This window comes from Pelmatolapia mariae, linkage group LG8 (genome assembly GCF_036321145.2).
Source record: "Pelmatolapia mariae isolate MD_Pm_ZW linkage group LG8, Pm_UMD_F_2, whole genome shotgun sequence".
NCBI lineage: Eukaryota > Metazoa > Chordata > Actinopteri > Cichliformes > Cichlidae > Pelmatolapia > Pelmatolapia mariae.
This window is the reverse complement of record NC_086234.1, coordinates 20,712,410-20,738,897: the sequence shown is the minus strand read 5'-3', so window position 1 is coordinate 20,738,897 and position 26,488 is coordinate 20,712,410. Positions and strand designations below refer to the sequence as shown.

At 40.0% G+C, this 26,488-nt stretch overlaps 1 protein-coding gene across 2 annotated transcripts; it reads left to right on the top strand.

Moving 5' to 3' along the window:
- The first annotated feature begins 98 nt into the window (after positions 1–98).
- baiap2l1a (BAR/IMD domain containing adaptor protein 2 like 1a) lies at positions 99–26,433 on the top strand. Of its 2 annotated transcripts, none has more exons than XM_063481500.1 (14): positions 99–367; positions 1,573–1,648; positions 1,841–1,927; positions 12,224–12,285; positions 13,254–13,325; positions 14,079–14,213; positions 17,277–17,429; positions 17,522–17,665; positions 18,181–18,301; positions 18,540–18,753; positions 20,195–20,254; positions 20,360–20,513; positions 24,148–24,188; positions 24,288–26,433. In XM_063481500.1, exons 1-14 carry the CDS (start codon positions 317–319, stop codon positions 24,358–24,360), a joined length of 1,443 nt encoding a protein of 480 aa, XP_063337570.1. In that variant the 5' UTR covers positions 99–316; the 3' UTR covers positions 24,361–26,433. The 2 variants fall into 2 exon arrangements, with proteins under 2 accessions (XP_063337570.1, XP_063337569.1); XM_063481499.1 differs by having other exon boundaries at positions 20,357–20,513.
- The last annotated feature ends 55 nt before the right edge of the window (positions 26,434–26,488 follow it).

Below are 26,488 nucleotides of genomic sequence, written 5' to 3'. Positions count from 1 at the left end.
CCTCCTCCACCACCACCACCCTTCCGCGCTGCCCCCCCCCCCCTTCGCCCCTAAAGGCACGGGGAAGTCTCTCGGTGTCCCAGTCAGTTCGTCCGCCGCCGGCTGCACGAGCGTTTCAGCTTGCTCGCGTGCACAGTGTACAGACACGGAGCAGGATTCGCGCTGGGATTTATTACTCGGACCGAGACAACTCCTGGATTACCAAGTGTCTTTTTGTTCTCCGCTTTGTTGTTATTTTTTTTTTTAAATATTATTTATATTGTGTGTATACATATATATATTTTTAAATTCTGAGCTTAAGAAACAACCTGCCGTGATGGCTCGGGATCCGGAGCATGTGAGCAAGCTCACTGAAAGTACTTTTAAGGTGAGTGATGCATTCAGCATTTAAGGAAATGCCTGTTTTGTTTTATTTTTATTTTTATTTTTTGGGAGGGGTCGCTTTTTTAATGTAGTTCACTTCAGGTGTAATCAGAAATTTATAGTTCGGCGAGTCTGCTTTGTTGCTTTTCAACAGTGGCTGTAAACCACAGGTAAAGTACCATAAAATAATGAAGTGCTTTTGTTTTATTGGGACTAAATATGCTTTATAGGCTGTTTCCCTTACCTTTTGTTACCTCTTGTTTCAAGGAAACTGATCGAGCAACTGAAACTTTCTGTTGTTTACCAGGGGAAAAGAAAATTCAACAATGCCACTGCCACAGCAGGGACACTCCCTGTTATTAAATAATTTCGTAAATCACAGTGAACCACAGCAGTGTTAAAGCTTCTCACAGCTCAATCAATCTGCTGTGGCTTTATCAGAACATCTGAAATCACTGGAGCAATAATTTGAGTGTAATCTTGATTGGTCGTTCCTGGCTAATCTAATCAACATTATACTTCTACCTCTCAATGGTGATAAGCAGTGAGCCTTCACTGTCTATGACAGGAAGTAGAAATAGACAACAGTTTAGAGTAAAAGTTTAAGTATGACAGTTGGGTTGGATTTGGGTGCATTTTGAAGTGCCCTCTCTGGTTTGGGGAGCAGGGAAAAAGAGACTGAACTAGTCCTACTTGTAGTTTACAGTAGTTTACTGTTTTTCCTCTCAGCTGCCCCCCACTCATGTAAAGCCATACCTGCCCCCCTTCATTGTTCTATTGAGGGTGTGCCAGGGGAATAGAGGCAGGGGGTGAGCAGTGCTTGATTATTGGGAGATTACAATAGAGGGAGGGGGAGATGGGTGGTTTGGTGAGAGTGATGAAGTTAGTGCTGCAAATAGCTGGGACTTTGTGTAGGACTTCGCTCTTTCGAGGGAGTTGCATGGCATACGTGAGGGGTCAAGTTAAAGATTGAAAGTTTTATTGTTCTCACATGGAGATATTTATAGAGCAACAGCACAAACACTTGCTCTTGTTTTCATGGATTTCTCTTCTCCACCCACTCCCACAAAAATAGCCTTATGAGGGTTTTATTGTTAATGACGAGACCTACCTATTTCAAAAAGGGAAAAACGAGTCTTAAAGTTAAAGTTGTTTGTTTGCTTTTTCTTGCTTTTATCCACAATAATAAGACTCTGCTCTTTACCCCAGAATGTAATGGAGCAGTTCAATCCAGGCCTGAGGAACCTGGTCAACCTCGGAAAGAGCTATGAGAAATCAGTCACAGGTAAACACAGTTTTCACCCTCACGAGGGACAAAAGGGCATAAGCCCATAATGGTCCGCAACCGCTACAATGAATTTTGGTGTACCTCAGCTGTTTTTACACTGGCAGCACTTTTAAATGGTCAAAGCAGAGCTATAAATGATCCTGGAAATCGTCTGGAGCTTAACAGTGTCTTGTCTGTCTGCCCGCACAGCAATGGCTCTTGCTGGAAAGGCTTATTTTGATGCAGTGTCAAAGATCGGAGAAACTGCTATCGTGTCTCCAGTCTCCAGAGAGCTCGGTGAGTATTATGCAAGTCTACTTTAAATCTACCTGCAATGTGGGAGCTCTCGAGAGGGTCTGTCTGATATCCATGCTAGAAATGTCTCTGCTGTGAGATTGAAGCTTTTAAAAGAATGTGACTCTAAACTTCCTCTTATGTTTAAATACAATTAAAGGAATAGTTGGACATCGTGGAATAATTATTTTATTAAAATTTATTTAAAGTTAATGTTTCTACACGAAAGTAAGAATATAGCCAGAAGCCATTAGCTTATTATAGACCTTGAAAACTAAACTAAACCAACAAAATCCACTTTGCTACCCCAAAGAACAATTCACAAATATTCTGTGTTACTAATGTGCAGAAACACTAATTTGTATCTTTACAGCAGGGTTATGTGCCTCGCTGTTGTCAACAATTAGTTTGTGAAAGACCATTTTGAAGCCTCAGTTTTAGTATTTTTACAGTCACCGTGAAAGACCTTGAAAGTGTGTACTCATACAGTAGAAACTAGTCTGAAAATGTCTGTTTAACAGATTATAATACCTGTACCCTGAATCATACCTTGTTCAGTTGTCCCTGTTAGAGTACTCATCTAAGTCGGGGAAGTCGAACACATTTTACATGGATCCCACTTTAATCTTAAGTGTTCTGGTAGTTTAACTGCACATTTAATCCCAGAGAGGACTTGATATATGCTAAAGAAGTGCACGTCTCAGTTTTTCTACATGATAAATACTATATAGGAGTAAATTGTATGAAATAAATTACAAAAAATTTTCTGGTAGCTCGTTGCCCAGATTGTGCTGTAATTAACAACAATTACTGTTAATGTGTTAGTTCACAAAAAATGTCCTTTTTTATTTATGTATTTTACTGTGAACACATTGTAAAACATAAGGCCCAGGGCTGATTCTGGCCGCTGCTCAAAATTATAATTTTTCAAAATAAGCATTGTGCTCTATTAAATAAGACTTAAAATTAGTAACTGAGACCTAAAACACATTAGTAAAGTGCATAGTCATGTCATAAATCAAGTGAGAAGTAACTTCATTTTCTCATAAATCTATATACAAGCCAAGTTCTTTTTACCAACCAGACAAGTCGCCCCCTGGTGGCTAGAATGTAGGTTTAAAGTACTGTAGCAATGGATTGGCTTTGCAGACTTGAAGTTTAACACTTGTGCTTTGATTAATATCAGTGTGACAGATTTATTTTTGTTAGCTTGGGAAAGGGCAAGCTAACAAGTATAGGCTTCCTGTTTTCCTCTTGATTACTCTATTTGTATTAGCTGTGCAAAAAAACAAAAAACAAACCCTACACCTGTACAAGTTGGCAACATTTGATAAGAAACCACTTTGTTCCCAAACATTTTACATATATTTTCCACATGGTTGAAGTTTCTCTTGAAATGATGCTAAACTCTCTCACATCCAGCCAGTATTACGTGAGCTGGACTCGTATCTAAATGCTCTTTCCTGCAGTTTCAGCGTAATAGTGACACGTTCTGCTTGCATCACCCAATATGCAAGTTAATTATACAAGCATCTGAAAATAACAACGCTTCAACCCTGGGGGTGAGGTACTTAGCAGAAATTCATTATTATGTCCTGTCTATCTCTCATTCCATCTGAAGCACTTTCTCTTTTCAGCCTCCTCTCTGAGGCTGCCATCAAGCACGTACAGGTTGTTTTTCATCCATCCTGTGAGTCATCTCCAATTATTCTATTAGTGCTGAAATTTGGAGCCGACCTGCTTTGTTCGGGTGTGGGGGGGTGGGGGTCATAATTCCCCGCTATTGCAATTCATTAAGTTGCTTTTTGTATTCTGCTGCATCACTCTGTAACGCCGGGCTTTGCAGTTCGGCCTTTTGTGAATCAGAGTGATGTGACAGGAAATCAGAGCAGGGTAGTTAAAAGATGATGCTCTGTCAGTGTCTTTTTTCTTTTTTTTTTTTTGTAAAGGACTATTGTGATGACAGTGGTTGTCTCCTGTGTTTTGATTTCTTCGCTGTTATTTCTGAACAAGTTTTCTTATTTTAAATCAAATCCGCTTTCCTTTAAGCCTTTATTAAGCTTTGATAAGATTTTAGACTAAAAATCAAAGAATTTTTAGAAGAAAATAAAAATTTCAGTGAAGGACAAAAGCAGTCATGGTAAAACACAGAGATGAAGAATGCGTTTTAATGCTAAAGTAGACTCCCAGACAAGATTCTCAGCCTTTTCTTGTTCAGTTTCTTTTTCTGAATTTTGAGGATAAAACTCATAAAATGAGCAAACAAGTTAGACCGAATGATATTTAAAAAATAAAAATAAAGGCTTTTTCCTTACAGCATAGACTGAAAAAAAAATAGCGCAGCCCATCTAGCTACAAAGTGGCAACGCACACAAGGGAAATTTGTATTTTGACATTCTGACAAAGGCTGAAATGTTTTAATGTAATCGGAGACGTCTCATACTGCGCTGTTATGAAATGCTGCCCATGTTTGTTAAGGCGCTCTTGTCAGCGAACAATAGCAGTTTTCATTTCTTCATTTAATAATATGTTGGTGTTACGTAGCATTGTCTGTGCATACCAAAAACGCTGAAGTGAAACAGCTTTACTTTCTTTCTTTTTTTGTTCTCTTTCCTGTTGTGGAAAGTCACAGATGGGAGGTGTGACTCTGAGCTTTCTAGTCAAATCTAGCCTTATTGAAACAGACCCCTTCTGGTTAACAAATGCTCAAGAATAGAGTTTGTGCTACATGGTTTGTGTATTCTTCTTTTAGGTGCATTCATCTGTATGTACTCCCATCACGTTATGTGACTTCAGTCATAAAAAAATCAATTCGACTTTGAATAAGAATGAATACAGAAATGGCAGGTGAAGTGTTGAACTCCAGGCTCCGTGGCCGTTCCTTCACCGCCTGGCGTAGACAACATGATGGTGTGAATTCTCTCACCCACTGCAGCACGTAGAGTTGCAAACGTGCTGAACAAACAGACAGACAGGCAGATAGACAGAGGAGACCGTCTACCCACCGCTGATCCTCATCCTCATCCCCCTATCCCTCCATCTGCCTCTCCAAACGGTCTGAAAAAGAGGATGCCTTGACTTTTGCAGGATTTCTACTTGTTTATCGCGGCTCAAAGCGAGTGTTTAATCTTTATTTACTCTAAGCAGCACGACTCTTCAGAATGAGGCGCCTGATAGATTACTCTGCACTTCTCTGCTGCAGACACCTGTAAAGATTTTTTCTCTGTAGTCATAGATTGTTTTGTTTTTTTTCTCTTCCTCCCTCAGTGAATGGCACAAAGCTCGTGCGTCACAGAGGTTAGCAGGTATTTGCTGAAAGCTACCCGAGGCTTTTACTTGGGTGCTGCTCAATTTCTCAGATTCTTGCTGTGATGGATGTGAAAGTAATAAGAAAAGAATTTTTTTTTTTCTTTTTGAAGAAACACTAAGTACTCAGATGAGTGAAAGCCTTTAACCTGTGTCACTCTTCTTGCACTCCTTTAATCTCATTTAGTGGATTCATAAAAGGCAGCACTGTAGGGAATTCACTTTATCAGTAAGTTCCTTGGATAATGAGCTTTTCAGCCATGCACTCTTTTTGTCCCACATCTCCTTCCATCTGTGATCATTCAATGCACTGCTACTACTAACTACTGCTGTCTGTCTCTGCATAGCTGGTTTGCAGACTTCTATAGCTGTCGCCTGCTTTTGCTAGTCCTAAATTACATTTCAGCGGGTTATTACAAAAAGTTTTCTTTTGATTGATGAATGTCATATCCAGTGGGTTTACATTTCGAAATTGCCTATGCATGAGCAAATGGCTGGACTCCACAGGGAGCTATTCCACTTTGAAAAGCGGCAGGTATCGAAAGGTTGAAAATGTTACAGGCGAATGAATAGCACGAACCGCACCCCTTCCACCTTTTCTCTGCACTGTTTGTCAAGCCTTAGTTCATTTAAAAAAAAAATAATATTGACGTAAACTGTCTGCAACAGAAAAAATGGTTATGTCAGCCAGAATGATTTTTTCTTTCACTTTAGAGAGTGAGAATTCAGAGCTGGGAGTCTGCTGAGTGTGTCCTGCTGATAGCTTTTGTAGCAAGTTTCTGCTTTTGAGAGGCACCATTTCTTCTGGAGGCTGGTTAATGTTATGGTGAATAAGACTTTCCGGCACTTCAAATATCTTTTTTGTAGCTGTTTCAGAGGATGGCTTTAATCTTTAGACATGACACTCAGTAAAGCCTATGTAATCAGTGTGTGATTAAGCGGTTTATTTTTACTAACAGGCAGAAATGATTCAGAGAAGTCAAAAATGTACCTTGTTTCGAAGAAATCCTGCCCCTCAAAAAAGAAAAAGAAAACACGTTGCAAACTTAGATCTGCAATATCCTGCAGTGTTGGACTTTAATGAGTAAAAATGTGTTCCTCCTTATCAAATGTATTTTTATGATGAACGTTTTAGCTGGAGTGATGGTTCAGCTTCTTTAAGTGTCTCAGAAAGGTATGCTGGTGAGTCATCGTGCACTTTACCATGACCCTGGAACCTGATCAGCTTAAAAGGAGCAGTCATTTTTAAGTCATTAGTAATACTTGTGTCTTTCCTTTGGTGACATACCAACATTTTTTTTTCTCCTGTGGAGAATCATCTGTGATGGCGTTTCTTTTTTTGCCTGACTTTTTCAGGTCAGCTGTGTTTTAAAAGCGCTGTTCTCAAAATAGTGGTGCTGTGATGCATTATTTACGCCTATTTTGAAAAATCAAAATCATTGCCATCATGATTGTGAAGTAATAATAGAATAACAGAAAATTATAGAAGTTGAGGTAAAACAAAAGTTTAATATTTCTTGAGAAAATGTGTTTGTTTCGTTCTGGGAGTTTAGCAAAACGATTGATGTCCTCTTTTAATTCATATGCTACAACTGGGAGAAAATGGTTGGGTATAGCATGACTAAATTTATTGTGACCACGTGCAATGAACTTGCAATCTCATTGCATATGGCTGATGAGTTGTGATAATTAGCATAGACTGACTGAGATTGGAGCGTCCCGGCTGTCTGTCCGTGTTTATAAATTAGACAGCACTTACTTGCAAACCTTTACCAGTCTGTGAGAGCGACTGCAGACAGTCCAAGTCAGACTGCAATTGTGTGGAGACAGGTTGCTTCATCCCAGGTAACCTGTGGAATCGCCTTGCCTTCAAAAGTGGTTCCCCAGAGGCAGAGGCTGTTGCACTCTGGCAGTTTAGCTGACACAGGTACTAGCTGTTTGTCCTCAAGTGTAGAAATGTCCAGTGCAATCAGTGGATAATTTTTTTTTTTTTCCAATTTCTTCTTCTTCCCTGGAGACAAGGAGGTTGCTGTCCTATTTTTATTCTAGTGTGACTGCGCCATTAATTTACAATGCAGCAGCCGGAGATCGTTAACTTAGTTTAGTTTAAAGACTGTAAATGAGAACATTGCTAACACTGTCAAGAGGTTAAAAAAAATCTACCAGCCTACAGCTCAAAACCACATTTGGACAATTTTTAAATAACATCTTATTTGTGTTATCTTTCTTACTCTCATACAGAGATTGGCTAAGCTGAGAAATTGAGGCTGAAAGTTCTTTACATTTATTTGCAGACATGGTATATATCCTACTGTCTAACCATGGGCATGATTGAACTAATGAATCATCCAAACTAAAGTGTTAAAACCTAATATCACAGCATATGAGAAACTAAACAGCTGACATTGTGCTTGATATGAAACTTCAATTGTGTATACTGTACATATGATGATTGTTTTTATGTAACAACCTCAACTAACCTTTAGAAGTCCTTTGAAGCTGGTGTTTAATTTAATCTATTAAGAAAATTGAGACTCATTGTGATCGGGGTATTATTGGCTCTGGTATTAATAAATGATATTCTGTACTCTATGTGACGGCAAGTCATTGCTCTTTGTCAAGCCAACTTACACTGATATTGATTGTCCACAGACCAAGTAGATATTTATTCACTGTAACTACTCAAGCCATTAAACAACATTCAACCAAAAAATGTTACTGTGGGTGATTGTTATTGAATAGAAACTTACAATCAACACCCAAAATTGCCTTATGTAAATGATGATGATGACTGAAAGATTCAATCCATAATGCACTAAGCAGATAAGCACCTTCATTCGTGTGAACTTTGAAGAATTTTAGGGGAATCAGACTACGAAATGTTTTAAGTACACAGGAGGAAGCCGTCAAACTCAGAACTGCTCCTGCTACTTGAAATTTCAGTGTGTGTTAAAGTAAAGGAAGAGGTCTGGTCAGAAAGCCCATGTGTGAAAATTAGTTCGTGTGTGTGTGTGTGCTGGAGAATGCTTGTTTGATTTTATACCGGAGGGTTTGTTTTGTTTTGTTTTTTGACAAAACTGCCTCACTTTAAGTGCCATTTGTTTAGTCATTCTGAAGCTTTTGATCTCTTTACAAAAAAAAAAAAAAAAAAAAGAAGGATATTATAGTAATCAGTAAATGTTTGCCGAGCTATCATATCTGTGTTTTCCTGAGAAGAGAAAATGTAAGCAGATTTTCTATAATTTATTTTATTTGTAATGCAACTATTTGCTTTCTATTCATTACTTACTACTTTAAAAAATGTGTTCTTTGTTTTTGGCAAACCTTCAGCTGGCAGTGCCTAAAGAATCTACCTTGGCGGATTATGCCAACACCCAGCCGGCAGTGTGAAGGGAAATCACGTGAAACACTAGACATACTTCATTTAATGTAGTCTACAGTTGCACTTTGTTCATGAAGTCATCTGGATGGATGAACTGCATATTGCGGTTCTCATTATCATTCTCGATATCATTGGTTACAGTGACATCATTATGTTGATATTAAGGGAGTAGCTCCTCCATGGCAACCCCCAAACACAATACTTGTCCCACCTTCATTGCGATGTTTATAACTTGGATCCTGATTCACACAGGAGGCGGCCATGATTCACTGCAGACACTGCATGCTTGCTGGAACAAGCCCAGTGATGTGTCTCAGTGATCAAACCGTGTTGCGAGACGGTGGCCGATGACTGGGGACACTTCCTGAGCTAGTTGATTGCTGTGTACACTCGTTGAATGGGTGAAACATGAGTTTGATCAAACTTTCAAACAAAGAGAGTCTATGCTAGAAAAGTCAGTGCCGCTGTTTGCCATGCCAACATCACCTCATGTTGGACAGCTTCCTTATCTAACTCCACATAGGCGGGATTTTTTTTTTTTTTGCTTTTGCTTTTTTGTTGGCACAGGGCATATCCGTCTCATAAAAAGAGTCACCTATTGACAGTGTCTAAGGCCTTGTCTACTCTGCGATTTATCAGCAGTTATTCAATAGTGCCAATTGTGGAGACATGGTGCTGTTTGAAGTTTAACATAATCTCAAAGAAATGTCTTTTTAGGGGTTCATTTCAGCCTTTGCTTTGTTCTACAGCGCAGTTGGGTTATGGTTTTTCTTGCTTTGTTTAAGCTTCAGATCCTCCAAACAACATGTGTTTGATTAAAATCCAAAGGTCATTTAATGGCGTCGTGAGACACCTTATCTGTAATATACAGGCTAGAGTAAATTTTACATGGACTCAGCGGGTGTTGAATGAGGGGTTCGGCATTAATAATAATGAATCACAGGTGTGAATCATGTGTGCTTTTTCCACAAGGATCTTTTCTCAAACTTGTATTAACCTGCAAAAAAAAAATGTGAATGTGGAGTTGTTCATTTGAAAGATTTGAGGGGAAGTTGCACTGTCTACTTACAGCCCTCAAATACAAACAACAGACACGGATATTCAGATGAACTGAAAAGCCCCGTTTTCTGTTAAAATTTAAGTTAAAATTATGTAGCCAGTTACAGCTTTTTCATAATTCCATTTTTGGCACTCTAGCTAGAAAGACTTTTTTTTTCTTTACCTGCACTTAAAAAAAAGAAAAAGAAAAAATCACAGACGTCATACATTGTGCTGTTTTTCTTAACTCTGATTCAGCCGTCAGTTGTTCATGTGATAGGCTCATGCACCCTCTGATGACTTTCTGTAGCATTTATCCTCACTGAGGCAGGCTTTCACACCTTGTTCACCCCAAAGGTGAAACTGGCAGGTGTACAATGGCCTCTTTGAACCCCGCCGCCTCCCCCTCCTGGCCTTTCTCAGCCTCCCCCTTCCACCCCATGTGGTCTGTTGTTGAGGCTGTGCAAACAGCTCAACATCCAGTGGCCACCCCCCACCAACCCCCGGGTTGAAACACAAAGGCAGCATTTACCAGTACGTTCTGGTGACCTTCAGAGGGCAATGTTGTTGTAGCTGGATGCTGCCTGCTGGATACAGAAGTACACTTCTGTATCGTTACGTTTGTTTGCTCTGAGCTGGGGAGGGGGTGTCATATAAAGAGGAATGTCAGGTGTTGGATCGAATGTATATGTGTAGGTGTTCAAAGGTGGAGTGTGCTGACCAGGGTGACTTATAGAGATTTTTTTGTTTTCACCCAAAAATGACAAAGTGAAACTGATGCTTGTGCTTTCTACACTTTCTTCACAAGGTGTTGAAATCCATGTAGGTCATTCACTTTTGCTCTTTTCCCTCATTGACTATCACATGTTCAGAAATGAGGTAGAGGGTGGGGGGTGGGGTGTGCTGTGCATGTTTTGCCGGTTTCACCAGAGCATTTTGCCCTGTAATAAACCTCGACTCTAGATTTCACCCAATTGTGATAGAGGTAGCAGTATAAACTGCTTAGCTATGATTGTCCCCTTCTGTTTACAGTATTGAGTCACTCCCATTGTTTCATGTCATATGCTGCTCGGTCTGTGCTTTAGCCTGTCTGTGAATGGAGACTGTTCTGTATCCGACTGCACAATACCAGAATGTTTCATAGGAGATTACTTATTGACAGCTGTTCAAATATTGAAAGAAGAGAAGTCATCTGTAAAATATGGACTGTAACAAATGTATGACAGGCTCGATGGATTTATACACAAAGTTTCTGAAAAAGTAATAATTGTTGATATTATGTTTTCGCATCTGTGCCTGCTGGTTTCCAATGCTGTGTCCTACCCCTCATAAAGAAACAGGTTAAGATTCATGGTATTATAATCTTCGAGGATTTCCTGTGCAAATTTTGATTAAATGATCGGCTACCTTCTTGTGTCCCTGTAGTAAATGAAGTTAGAACCAGCAGTAAAAAATAAAAATAAGGTACCTTTTTGTGGGTGTAGAGCAAAATAATTCTGTCAAAGGGTGTTCTAACAATAAATCTCTGCCAGCAACTTTAAAGCTCAGTAAACCTTTTGTCAGTAAATCATTTTTAGAAATATGTACAAACCTTTTTTGCTACCGGCTGAACAAAATGGGACCAAGGATTGCACCTTGTGGAACCCCACATGATACACAAATCAATGATTAGATGTAATTACTGAAATACTAAATCTCCAAAAGTTGAATCTGTTCATCTGGACGTAGCGTTTTGTGGGAGAAACATTTCGTCACTTATCCAAGTGACTTCTTCGGTCTCAGCTGACTGCAGGTTTCCCCCAAATCTTATAAACAGTACATTTGCATAATGACTGAACTAGCCCACTGAAGGAACAATGGGCTGGGAGGTCAGTTCCTTAATCATAATTATGCAAATTCTCATGACCATTGATCAACAACCACTGATCAAAGACCACTGATCAATGGCCATGAGTACCATTCACAGAGAGTTGAGGAATGGCTGCAATCACAGCATTGTAAGATGGTGACAGATGTACCCTTAGGCCCCCTCCTCGATTCAGAGATGGTCTTTCCCTTTTCACGTAAATGGCCTCCTTGACTCCGCGCTCAAACCAGCGTTCCTCCCTGTCCAGGATGTGTACATCCTCATCCTTGAAAGAGTGTCCACTGGACTGTAGGTGTAAATAGACTGCAGAGTCCTGGCCTGACGAGGTAGCTCTTCTGTGTTGTGCCATCCGCTTCGCCAGAGGTTGTTTGGTTTCCCCGATGTATAAATCCTGGCAATCCTCCTGGCACTTAACAGCGTACACTATGTTACTCTGTTTGTGTCGGGGGACCCGATCCTTGGGGTGGACCAGTTTTTGGCGCAGCATGTTTTGAGGTTTAAAAGCCACAGAGACCCGTGTTTATAAGATTTGGGGAAACCTGCAGTCAGCTGAGACTGAAGAAGTCACTTGGATAAGTGACGAAACGTTTCTCCCACAAAACGCTACGTCCAGATGAACAGATTCAACTTTTGGAGATTTACTTTCCTGGATGATTGAGAATGCATCAAGATGAAATACTAAATCTTCTCCTGAATTTTTCCTCAGGTGTGGTTCTGATGGAGATTGCAGAAGCCCAGAAGAAGGTCCATAATGACCTGGAAGATAACGTAAGTACCTTTTTAAAGAAGAAGTCATATTTTTATAATTATTGTCTCTCACATAGCATTTTTAAAATATGAGTATCAAAGACGGAGTCACAAAGTAAGGAAGTATTGCAGGGCAAAAACACAATATGTGCTGGCCTTATCCTGAGCAAGCTATTAATTACATTAATTACTAGCTATAAGTATTTATGGCCACAAATACTTATCTCTAAATGTTAGTGAACAAATGCTGAACTTTTTTTTTTCCCTCTGTACTCTCGCTATCACAAGCCTCTACAAACCTTTGAGTTTAAAATCGTTGTAAGCAAAAGTGACAGAACTGCTGATAAAGTAGAAAAGCCACATGATTATTTTCAGGACCTGATGCCTTAGGGCAGGGGTGTCGAACTCCAGGCCTCGAGGGCCGGTGTCCTGCAGGTTTTTGATATCACCCTGGGTCAACACACCTGAATCAAATGATTAGTTCATTACCAGGCCTCTGGAGAACTGCAAGACATGTTGAGGAGGTAATTTAGCCATTTAAATCTGCTGTGTTGGATCAAGGACACATCTAAAACCTGCAGGACACCGGCCCTCGAGGCCTGGAGTTTGACACCTGTGCCTTAGGGTAAAATGCTTCAGATACCTTGTGACAACATAGAAACGGAAGACAAGTGTTCCCAAATGAAATATGTCAACAACTGAAGCACAAAAGTCTAAAAATGATGTGACAAAATCAATGCTATATGCATTCAAAAAATCTTTTCTCTTAACTGCCTAATTTACCTGGGAGGGGCCAACACTGGGAATTTTCTAACCTTAATAAGCTGATAAACTATGTGCTCTGGGTGAAATCCTGTCCACTCAGAAACCCATTATCAAATATTCCAGAAGATCACTCCATGCTTACTGTACACAACGAGTGATGTGACTGAACTGAACTGTAACTTTGATGTATGTATTAACAAATTTGTGATGTTTCCTCTCTGCAGTTCAAGAGATTCCACAGAGATGTTATTATCGAGCTGGAGAAGAAGACAGAGATGGATGTCAAATATATGAACGTAAGTGTCTCCATAGAGAAAACAGCGTTTTTCTGTCTCTAATCCAAACACAGTCACAGTATGAAAGATGGGCATGGCGACCCTGACATCAACAAGTATTTTTAGATATCACATTTTGAACCCTTAATTTTAGCATTTTGATCATAACCAGTAGTTTGGAACACAGGGTAGACTGCTATGTTATCAGAAATGTGTACCAGAGTTTAAGCTTGGATGGTCTATTAGTACAAATAACCACAGTGCAAGGCATATTTGTATATAATAACTGCATTACAAATCTTCCAAAATCACAAACACAGGTCGAGAGTTCAGTGGTTCTAACGATCTGAGGAGAAGCCCAGCAGGAAGCTACTAGCGACAAGCACCTGTCAAGAGTTCTACATGTACTTAATGTGGCCACACTCTAATAGTACACAACATTAAGCTTTTATTAAAATTAAAGCTTTGGTTGGAAGTTAAAAAGAACGGCTGGTATAAAAAGAATTTTATACCAGCCTTTTCATACCACATGTTGAGTTCTGTTGGAAGGATCACTTTTGGAGCTAGCTACATTGATTATTTCAGCAAATGCAGTTTTAGGCATTACTACTTCTTCTTTTTTCCAGAAGTTTCCTCTTGCATACAAAAACCTATCTTGTTTATGTAACTATATTTCATGCAAGCTAAGCGTCCCTAAGGGAAGCATTGATGATGGTTTACTCCTTGTTTGTGTAGTGAAATGGCTGTTTTCCTCTTGTTAAATGACTCCTGCAGGCCACCTTCAAGCGCTATCAGTCAGAGCACAAGGTGAAACAGGAATCCCTAGACCGTTCTCAGACAGACCTGAAGAAGCTCAGGAGGAAAAGCCAGGGAAAGCACTCATCCAAATATGACCTCAGAGAGAACGAGGTGAGCTTGAAACAAAACCAGCTCCAATCTTTCCTGAACATTAAAAGGCGACTGTGTGCTAATACTTTGGATGTTTTTTTTAAAGTATGTGGAGTTTGAATGCTGACACTCGGCTGGCTGTGAAGACTGGATGACTAGTATAACATTTATTTGACAGGGTAATGAATTGAGGCCAAGGCTTCTCGTGATAGGGATTAGTTTGCCTGTAATATTAGGGCAACTCATTGGAATGAAATTCCACGTTTGCTTTCCAGTTGTTGATTTATTTTTTTGTTTTTAAAGTATTACATAATAGCGCCACTGACGACAGGCGTTTGAGAAAGGACACCCTTGGTGTCTTCAAATGTTTTGACTTATGTGGGATAAAAGGGCATTTTAAAAACCTTTCATGTAGTAATAAAACTATCAAAGAAGTCACCGTGGTCAAAGCTGCGTGCAGTTCACCTGTTTTTACATGGTGCACAATAGAACAAACATATGGCTTAAATGACTGTTTTCATAGAAGGTACACACACCCATTTTTGTACAAAGGAAAGCATGCATGCAGGCACAGATTCAAACCCTGTTGAGATTCAGGTTGTGTTGGATGCAGCACATCAGATTGGTCTACTAATAAGTTTCATTCATGTAAACCACAAATGTAAGCAGTGATTAAATAAATACAATTCCATTTAGAAAAACCCACAAAAACAGTCAAAATACAGTTGTTTTAAATATCCAGTTATTACTGACTGATGGACTAGTTAATTTGATTAACTTTGAATGCATTCAGGTGTGTGTGGGTGTTGTGTTGGTATATAAATACTACCCCTCCATCATTCTTATCATTGATTTGCATTCTGCTCAGAAAGTTTTCATCATGTAATTATGTTTTCTTATGACAACAAAACAGAAGCATTTCTGTGGCTTTTTAACCTTCAGTCCACTCTGGTGGACTGAAGTGGACTGATATGCTTATTGTGAGACGTAGTATGATGCATTTATCTAAGTACGGAAACTTAAAGTGGAGTCCACAGTAGTGTCTACAGGTATAAGCTATTTACATTTAAGTATCTGAAGATCCTTTTTAATAAAATGTTCACAACCAACACCAAAAGTGAAAATTATTAAAATGAATGTCAGTTCGAAGTCCACAGTAATGTAAGGCATTAGAAAGTGTGTAGCTGAATTTATCATCGTTATTCAAATATGCTCACTAAGGCTTTTATTATTATTGCTAGCATAATGCTTCATAGTTGGTACTGTACAGTGTTGTTCATCTGCATTGTATAAAGACAATGCTAATGCTAAACTGGACCTACAATGACAGCATGGCTTCATAGTAAAAGTAGAAGAGTCTGGGAACTTGCATGCCTGCAGTCCAGACCTTTCACAAGTTGAAAACATTTCAATCATCATAAAATGAAAAACATGGCAAAGCAGACCCAGGACTGTTGAGCAGCTATATCAGACAGCACAGAGCCTGATAAGTAACTCCTGTCTGTTTATTCTGACTTTACTGAGTTCATGGCCTTGCTTCTATGATGGATAGTGTCTAAAACTTGTGTATTATGAGATTCTTTAAGGAGTAAAAACAAAGAGCAAAAGAGATCTAAGTGTTCTAGGTTTGCCTCTACAAATGTTGTGTTTTCCTGCTGCTAAACTCTGTATCAGTCCTCTGTTTATCCTTGCATTTGAATGGCACCTTTTAAAAGACACCCATACAATAAGCCATGTTGTCTGGGTGGAGCTTAATAGCCTGATCCTGTTTCTCAAGCCGGGTTGAAACTGGGGCCTTTCTTTCCTCAGAATGGACTTTTTCATTATCTGATAAAAATGACACCAGTGAGCTACATGCGAGACGAGTCTAACTGCCCAGCTTTCTAATAATGTGTAGGGCTTGAGTAAGGGGCCAGTAATGAGCTCAGCCCTGTCGGCCTGCTCTTCCACCTCACGTCTGGGCAATTTTAGTGGTGAAAATGGGAAATGAAGAGCTTTGATTCCGTGTCTGAGAGAGAGACACGCATAGAGGGAATCAGACCAGACAGTAGGGGAGGGTCTTTGACAGAGCCCTTAGAGATAGGCTGCTTTACCATCACCATGACAACCTGGGGAAAATGAAAAAGATTGGGGGAGTAGGCGTTGAATAAAAAAGGGATGGAGTGAAGGTTGGGAAGTTTATTTTAAAGGGTTCAGTGTGCCTTGTGTCAGGGTCCAGTTGCCCGTGTGTGTGGTGTGACACGTAGACTCAGTCTCAGGCTCTCTGTGGGGAAGGAGAAGACTGATTTGGTCTCCCGCTGAGCTAAGATTGATCCAGGAGCAGCAGGAGACTCAAATAAACTTGTCCCTAAGTGCAGGGACTTTGACTACAAAGCTCATTAGGAGCGTGATTTGTGCATCTAACCTGAGCACCCAAACAGCTTTTGCTCACAGGGAGCCATCAAGAGTCAGTTTTCCCAGTCTTGGGTGTTAAAGCAACAAAAGTCCCCCGATCAGAGGCGTTGGCACCTGGTAGCAAAGAATTAAATTAAATTAAATTAAATTAAATTAAATAAACAGCAAGTATTTTCAATAGTCACCTTACTCCATTTAAAAGAGGATTTTATTTATGTTGCAATTATGGCCTGATACAGATGTGACTGAATATATATGTATATATAAATGCAAAGTTTAAAAAACAAAAGGGATAATGCATGTTAAAAAATTGCAAAAATACTTAATTAAATGGACCTATATTAATACTACAATAAATAAACTACAAATAGAATAAATAAATGGACATCAATATTAATGATAGTAATTAAGTTAATAGCTCCACCTACATGTGGTTAAAGCCTTTTGTTTGTCATAGCCTTTCTTCTGACATTTTTTGAACTGAGATGAATAAAGATTATTTTGAACTGTGAATCATGCAAAGCTACTCTAATACAGCCAAACAACAAAACTATGGAGCTGAAAATTGGCTCAATAGATCCTCTTAACTATAAGCTCATCGATGCATATAATGAACCCGATGAAGCACAGATTAAATTGTTGTTATTCACCCTATTCTGTAACCTCTTGTCCTGTGACCACCTTCTGCAGTACTTGCGGACTATCTCATCACGCCAGATGGACATGCAGAAGTTCATTGCTGACGGCTGCAGAGAGGCTTTGCTGGAAGAAAAGCGACGCTTCTGTTTCCTGGCGGACAAACACTGCATGTTCTCCGGTCAAATTAGCAACTTCTACGAGAACGTAAGCAAGGACGGAGATGAACATCCAGCACAGTTGCATCACACCTTCTATAATGGATCAGTTAACTTGCTCTCATTCTCTGGTGCTTTCAGGCCAAAGAAATACTGTCGGTGAAGATCCCCACCTGGCAGGAAAAGTGCAGCGACATCACCAAGGTGCCAGACTCTGTGGTGAGCATGATAGAAGGGCTGTCCGTCGTTCCACAACAATCACCGCTGGTTGATCACTGTAACAGGGTTAGTTTGATTTTATTATTTGATTTGTAAGTGTGAAATTTGTAGATGTTAAGCATTCTTCTGTCATGTATTACCTTGTTCGATCACATATTCTTATCGTACCATGGGGGTAGTTTAGATTAAAACTGAGGCTAGAGCATGCTGTAGTGCATAACGAGAACAAAGCATTTGTAAAAGACTGGCCCTGTGGGGTTTTTATCTTCTCAAGTTGTTGTGTTGTACTTTATCTTGTTAAAGTGATGAAATCTGTTGTATCAGATGAAAGCTGTTGTGTAAAGTAGTAAGACATGGGTGATTGTTATCAGCAGGAAATCTCAGCTGTGTTGTTGCTGTTGTGTGGTGTTAAGGTCCAGTGAGGCAACTGCTGTTTAGTGCTTCGCACGGAGGAAGAAAATAAACTCCATTTACTGTGTGACTGTTTGATTATAGCACTAAGGACCTGTTGAGATCTGAATAATGCCAATTCACTTTGTCATATTGATGCATCCACTAATCAGTCTTTGTGATCTCTTCAGGTCAATGTGGACTCTGGCCCTCCTCCAGCACCACCCCTCAAAGCTCAGTTCAGCCCACTTGCCAACATGTTTAATCAAGAGCCCACATTTCCATTTAACTCCTCTTCAGACCACAACTCAGGTAAAGTTGGCTTATGTGAACTGCATAAATAAATATATAATCTTTATTGGTGAAGATTAAATCAACTTGTTATCTACATGATGTGTGGTTTTTATTTTTTATTTTTCTTTCTGTCTAAAATAGCCAGGCTCTCTCATATTTCCTGTATAAGTGTAAAGGAAAAGTTCTCATGCCAGAGCTGTCCATTAAAACAGCTAGCCATCCATCCCCCCCCCCCCCCCCCCCCTTCTGCCTCCAGATCAGGGCAGTATTGGAGATGGCAGTCTGTCGAGATCTACATCCCAGTCATCTGGTCTGAACGTGAGCAAGAAGTTCCGGGTTAGAACCATTTTCCCTCACACAGCAGGCAACAACAACACGCTCCTGAGCTTCGATGAAGGCGACATCATCACTCTGCTCATCCAGGACGAGAAGGACGGCTGGTTGTACGGAGAGCTGGAGAAGACGCAGCAGTGAGTCTTCATCTGCTTTTGTATTCAGGGCTGTGTTGACAGCTAAGAGAACCTGAGCTTAGTCTCCACAATCTCAGTTACAGTTACATTTTGTAATCTGGGTGTCGTTCATTTTATTCACTCAATAGATTTGTTGTCTAGAAATCCCAAATACCTCTAGTTGAATATTATTTTTATTTATTCCTTTATTTATTAATTTTTAGGCAATATCAAAACAATAAAGGTACAGTTTGTAAAATCTCACCATTAGATGTCAGTGAATTGCAGATTGTGGTCAACTGAATTCTGTTTTCTTGTCCCCACCAGTCCCTTTCAAGTGCATAACCTTAGCTATGGTGGGCGCTTTAGCGTTTAAAATTTTTTTTTTTAACTTGTTGGTACACCTAAGACAGGAATGATACTTCTGTTACAAGAAAGACGTAGCAGTCGTGGCACACGGGTATTTTTTTTTTCCCACATAACTCAGCTGACAGTACAAGTTTCTCTTTTGTGCTTTTGCTGCTTTGTCGTGCTAGTACCACATGCCTCAAAATACAGAATATGTCAGGTATGTTCAACACGACAGTCATAAAGCCTGATCTGGCTCGCTCACGTACACATGCAAAAAAAAAACAAACAAAACAAACCGGGAGGCATCTTGTAGATTTTACTCAACAACATTTTCCTTCCCCAAACACGAGGGAAGAAAATATTTTAGCTGGAACTTTTATAGATTCCAATGAAGTCACACCTTTTTAGCAGCTGTGATTACGTGTCACCTCCAGAGAAGGAGGAAAAATGTTCACAGGTGCTAAATGAAAGATCTCCCTGCTTTTTATTCCCCTAGACAAACATAGCACCTGTTAGCTTTGCATCCGCTTCTACAAATGATCAGGCTTGTTTATGTACAGCAGGCTGTGTTTGCATATGTGGCTGCAGCAGCATTACCCTCCTTCTGTGTATAATTACGTTCATATTCATCCTTGCCAGATCACTTAGGGCTCATCATGCAGGATTATGGAGTGCTTTCAGTTTGCGTTTGTCCCACTTTGAAAGAATTTACACGAGCCTTATCTGCTTGTTGTGCGTGGCATTAAGCGGCCTTTTTAATTTCAAGTGATTTTAATGCAGTCAATGGCTTTTTTTTCCCTTTTCTTCTTTTCCCCCAAGAAGAGGCCGTGTTGGGAGAAATCAGTGCTTTCTGTTTCTTAGCAACAAATCCACTGCACTGGTCTGATAAGCCATCGTTTTCTCCAGACGTGACTTGGAGACAACTTTGGAGTCTTAGTGAACAAAATCTTCTATTCTGTGTCTGATGTTAGAATTTCATTCAAGTGTTTTGTCTGCTGCGGTGATTCTCTGTCGTGATGGATTCCAGATGACGGCTAAGAAATTGCATGACTCGTTATGTAATTTTATTTTGACATTTTTTAAAGATGAAACAATGTGCTTCTGTTCCCAGGCGGGGCTGGTTTCCCTCATCCTATTGTCGAACTTACACTGAGTCGGTGGTATCAAATAGGTAAGAGGTGTCAGAGCATGCCAAGCATTGAATCAATAACTTTTTTTTTTTAAATTTCACAGCTGCTGTTGGATAACTGAAGCTTTATGTAATGTGTCTCAGTAGTAATCTAGGCACGCCGGTGCATCATCTTAGTACGATTAGCCTGCCAGAGACTGAGGAGGAGGAGGACGAAACAGTGTTGCTGCCACCACCAGACTACAGCGACGACGCCCCCTCCAGCCCAGTTGTCCTTTCAATGCCTTCGCCAGTAAACACGGTCAGTATCAGCACTCGATTAAGTAAACCACCTGTCATCAGCTGTATCAGGAGCATTTCCAGAGCGTGACCTGATATCTTTTTTTCCCTCATGTTTTGATAATTCGGGTTGATATGACGTATCTTTAGGTGGCAATGCTTTGAAATAGTGCTGCAGTTAAGCAATTTGAGTTTTGTAGGTATTACCAAGAACACGTGCTGTAGAAGAAAACGGATAAACAACATGCCTTTACACTGGATGTTTTGCTGTAACACAACAAGCATGTATGGAATTTGTGCAATTTCACAAATGATTGATTTATAAGGATGATCAGGGGTTGTCATTTAGGGAAGCTGTTCAGTGAGTGTGTTACTCAGCATTTTTCTGAATCTGCTCTATAGTTTTCCATTACATTGTAAAACAATAAGTATACTTTTTTTCTGTGTATTTCACGCTGCTTCTAACAATCTTTCACATTATCATTTCTGCTCTTGGCTTTGTATGGCTGCAGCTATCCTTGATACGGTCGTCTAATTCACACATCTCTTGGTGTGAGCACAGAAGCTGCTGTTGAAACCTTTTGCTTGTGAGAGGTAGCCAATTGCAGGAAAGCTAGCCAAGAGAAGCTAAAACAGCTTTATTGAAAAATGAACATAATGTGTCTCCTTTAAGCGCTAATATTGTTATGCTGACATGCTGGGCATTTAAAAATATTTCATTTAAATTTTATTTTGAAAAAAGACCTATACAAAATGATCAAATACCCCGCAGTGGCAAAAAACAGCCCCTTGAGATCATGATCTAACCAGCAAATTCAGGAATCATTTCCAGGTGCCTTGAAAGCTGGTGCAAGACCTGCCTTTGCCATTCAAGTCCATTCAAGCAGCGTCTCACTGAGCCACCTTTTAAAAACAGGGAGGTGATGTCGATTTCCAGTCCAATAAAAGTAGTCTGTTTGCACCAGTCATGCCTTCCCTCAGGGCTTTTCTTTGATGGGCCTTGTTCCATCAGATACTAACATGCTGTTAAGTTTAATATTAGGCACCAACACAAAGAACAGCTAAGAGTGACGGTTGAAAGCTTGGAGCGAAAAGAGTAGCTGCTCGTCATCTTCGGCCCTCTTTGCTATTAGAAATAGGTCTGAGCTAACTGCAACCCCATATCTCACACATGCCCTCCCCTCTCTCTGTTGAGTTTTGACACCCAGTCTGTGAACAGAAAGGAGTTAGTCTGCTGAAAAATCCAGAATGCAGTACTTGTCAAAGGATTGTCAAATACGACATGGTATGCTGTTCAGAACAGCTGTGCCTCAAGCACAAGCAAGTTTTTATTTACTGATTTCAGTCAGATTTAAAGAAAGGGTTTTTTTTTGTTTTGTTTTGTTTTTTTTGATCGGCTGTGGTTCTCTCTTCCACTCTGAACCACATGTCAAACTCTAGGCTACTTGGAGATAAAGAAAAAGAACCACCAGAGTCCTTGTGATTCACAAAAATGAATTTCTGCAAAGTTTGCATGGGAGTCTTGATATATTTAAGTCCTCAGCAAACATTGCACTTTGTAGAGACATTATAAAAGCTAATATCCTGCAGCTGCTCCGTAATGTGAAATGCATTTTTCCCCGGCTGCTGCTCGTTGGCGAAGTTTAATGGCTGAAGTTTGTGGAGTTAGTCATCATTTTCACACAAGGTTATTTCTTCCTGATGGGACACGTGCCCTTGCTGAGTCGTCACTCCACTCCTGCACCATAAATGCCACCACGCAGGCTGAACTTTTAAGTCGAACTGATCGCGTCTTACCAACATCTCCTTAGTGTGCAGTCACCGGCTCCACGCCCTTGAAACAGCACAGCTAGAAGCACACCTGTGTTCTATAAACAAGGTTCAAGGAAATGCGCTATATTTATCAAGACTATAGTTTCCCCGAAGTATGTTTAATCTTCAGAGAAGTCACATTCAGTAGGGGCCTGTTTGCAATTTTGACAGATACAGGCATGACCGCGGTATCTAGAAGAAAAGTGTAAAACAAATCGGAGAGGAGAAAAAGGTGGTAAAATACTCCCAGACAGGTTTTGACTAGAGAAGAGTTACAGATGGAAGCATAAAGGATGAGAGAGTACAGTCTCAATTTAATTTTGTGACTGTGCTGTGCTGCCTGACTGAAAATGAACTATCTGTTGAGCCAGCAGGCAAGCCCAGGCACACTCCTTTCTCATCACCTTCCTTTCTGTTCTGGACTGTCTGTACTGTCCTCTGAGTTTGCTGCGTCAGGGTTTCACTATGAAATATACGACAGTGGGGAAAATACCAACCCAGCGTACCCCAAAATTTTACGTCCTGTTTGAGAAAGTAGGAGCTACAAATTTACCACCAAAAAAGCGTTTATGTTCAGATCAGCCCTATCAGCTAGCTATCAGTTACAATAATAGAACCCCCTGGGTGTCCTGTGAATTGTGGGAGGTGGGACCTCTTCCAGCACATCCCAAAAACGATCAGTTCATTTGGGATCTGGGGCTTTTCGAGGTGGGGTTAGTTTGTGTTCCACTACAAAAGCAACTCAGGAGTGTCTCAAGGAACACATTGTCCTTCCTTCTGGCCATATCCACTGCTAGGAAGTGCTGTTGCCATGGGGGTGTGTACATTGCCTGGTATGTGACAAAGGAAAAGCTGTGCATTATTCTAACAGTGCATAATCACAATGATCAGGGGTCACTTTACATCATAGTTGATCAGTGTGTGTTGGACACAATTATATTCTGTGCTGTTTGAGGGGAAAAATTGCAGGACACAACTTTAAGCAGGGTTAGGGAGGTTTTTTGACATAATCAGTTGAACTGGAGAAGAAATTCCATTTTTTTTAACACAATTTTGATTGAGGTTTTCTCTTTGTGAAGCGAATCTGTGCTTATTTATTTGTGATTCATCTAATCAGAAGTAAAAGTTTGCTGAGAACTACAAAAAAGCCAGGATGTTTCAAACGAATGAATGATGAATGTAATGCCTTAAAAGCCCGTCTGTGGCTTTAAGAACTGTCACATTTTTTTGGTGACGCCTGGGTGTTGCCTGCTCTCTAGGGGAAAAGATGGGTAATGTCTGTTTCCTACAAAAAAACACAACAAAAACGGCCTTGTCATACACATAATAAAATTATCTGCATGAGCTGATGTGATCTACCATGAAAAACATAAACCTGCAAACAGAAACCACTGTGGCAATGATGGTTCATTTTAAAACATTTTGTCACGGAACATATTGTGTGACTACGGCAGCCCTCGGGGCATGCAGCTCAGAGATTTCTGCTCCTGAACTTCGTTGTTTTCCATGCTCACCTTTCGCTCTGCAGGCAGTAAGATTATCACCACCCTAAGGTGAGAGGGGGTAAAAAAAAAAAGTGTTTCAATTGGCAGCCTTTCTAGATTGTCTAGATTCCAGGTTCAGTGAGTTCTGAGTTTTGTGGTGTAATTATATGTCAAAGGAAGGTGGGGGGGGGGAGACAACTGTTGATGGGAAGTCTGATCAAACCAGTCCGACAACTAGTGCTTTCTTAATAGCTGGAGGCAGTTTTTGGAGATTGCACTGATGCCTGTTGAACTTTGTTGTTTCCATTTTGGTGACTTGAAGTTAAAGAGTAATTTCTTCTGCTTTTTCTTTAATAACAGGTTTCTTTAGTCAATGGGACTCCAAAGGCTCCTTTTCTTGCGTGAGTGACACAGCTGGCAGATTTTCACATATCTATATGACTAATTAAAACTCTATTTGACAATAACCTCATACATCTTTGTTCATTTTCTTTCCGCAGAGGAGGGAACCCCTTTGCCATGGTCAAGCTGAAGCCGACTGTCACAAATGACAGATCTGCACCACTCATCTAACTCTAAGCTTATTAGGGTGGTGGGGGGGTTCTTCACCGCTGTTATGCCTTCAGGGGACTCTTGTACTGGAATCATACAACCCCCTCTGCAACACACTGACTATCTCCCCAACCCAACATCTCACCAGCCTGCATGCTAGTTTTGTTTTCCTCAGTACCAGCGCGTGTTTTATCATCAGCCACCACACGATAACCCACATTTGGAGACACGGGAATTGTGGAAAAACTGTGGACAAAGAAAGTGTTTGGTGTGTTCTTCTGGTTTGAGTTTGTGTAACAAGTAGACATTCACAACAAAATGAACATTTAGACTTCCCTCTGATCCCTGTCGTTTTAGTAAAAGTAGCATTTAAATTGGTGAATGTGCTGCATTTCCTGTGGCTGCTTTGCAGTGAAAGCCGCCATGTGATCTGCAGTGCCATTAGAAAGTATTTGCTTTATGTTGTTTACCAGGAACTTAATATGACTCCTGATACTGAGCGGAGACAGAAAACTGTAAACAGTGAGGCTGTTATCAAAGTAATCAAATTGCACTGAATTGCAGTCATGCGTCTTTAAAACAGTCCAGAGAAATCCACTAGAAGATTTTCCTCTGTCACTACCAGGAAAAAGTCCACATACACAGCTACTCCAAGTAAACAGGTTGAACGACCATTGCTTTTTACTCCTCAGTTGTAAAAGGCTGATGGGGTATTGTTGTCACCCTGCTGGGTGGACAGGGCATGGACACCCAAGTTTGAAATTCGTCTACTAAAGATCTCTGAGAAGTTCTCTAGGTGAAGACGTAGGTGATGTCTACTAGGCTACTAGGAGGCTGAGGGGTGGCACAAGCAGCCACCAGAATTTTTGGGCTATTTCTGCACTTTATCTTTGCTTCTCTGGAGAGGATCAAAGGGATCAGTGCTTTCGTTTTCAATCTGACAAAAGAACTAAGAGGCGAAGTATCCTTTATATTCTAGTTTGGCCACACTCCTTTAACAGTCTTCCACCTACTCCCGGCATTTTGGGTACTAACAATTGCAAAACATTAAGAGCTCTATTTGCCTAATTTTCCGCTATGTATTTGTATATTTAAATTGCCTTTTGTTCTTCTTATAAGGCCCAGGTAAAATTATTGGGCCTTCCACGTATTAACCAAAACTTTACTGATATGCTATTTGGTAGATGAAGTCTTTGTTTTCATTTTGGAATGAACCGGTCTCTTTATTGCTTTGTAAGACACTCGGTCAGGCTTGTTTCATTGAAAAATGATGAGATCCAGATGTAAACGTTTGCTACCTGATACTGATGAAACAGACAAGCATACAGGTTGTCTCCCTGACTTGCCAAAATATCTGTATCTTTAGTTCTTTCTTTTTTTTACTAGTTATTTTTGTCTCTTTTTTTTTGTCGAGGTATTTAGTTGTGAGAATGAAGGGAGAGTGATATTGGGAAAGAAGGGGTTTGTCATTGGATTAAAGGCAAAAACACTAAGTCACAGTTTTGAATGACAAAGGTATTTATATATAAAATAAGTTTGTATGAAATATTTAATAAATCTGTAAACAAAAGTCAGACACAGCAGTCACCACGCTCAGTCGGAGCCATGGATGCTACTTTTCTTTTCTTTTTTTCTTTTTTTTTTTGTTAGGCCTGACTGCTGCTTTTGCATATTAAATGGATAAGATGACCTTTTGATGAAGGGAATTATTTCACTCCTCATTGTTTGTTTCGTAGTTGTTATATGTAGCTTCTGTGCACAACATAGTTTATGCAAAATGAGAATGTACTTTAACGGCAATCATTTGAAATGTGCATAAGTAAAATGACTCATTGTTTGAAATCTTCAAAGTGTTATTTTGTGAGGAAAATGACTTTTTCCCCCATGAATTTGCTTTTCTGAGTTCAGCTGTATGATGAGCAAGTGATTCATAAGACAGTTTATTGAATCGTATTAACCCACTGATGTAAGTGAACCCATCACACTGCCATAATGAAACATGCTTTTCTTCCGAGTACCTTGCCACTGTGTTGACCGATAGTCTTTTTTTTTTTTTTTTTTTTTCAATAAAACATCATAAAGCCTGAATGTTCATTTTCTGTTGTCTTCTCACTAATTTAACTGTCTGTTAGCTGAAATGAAAGAAAGT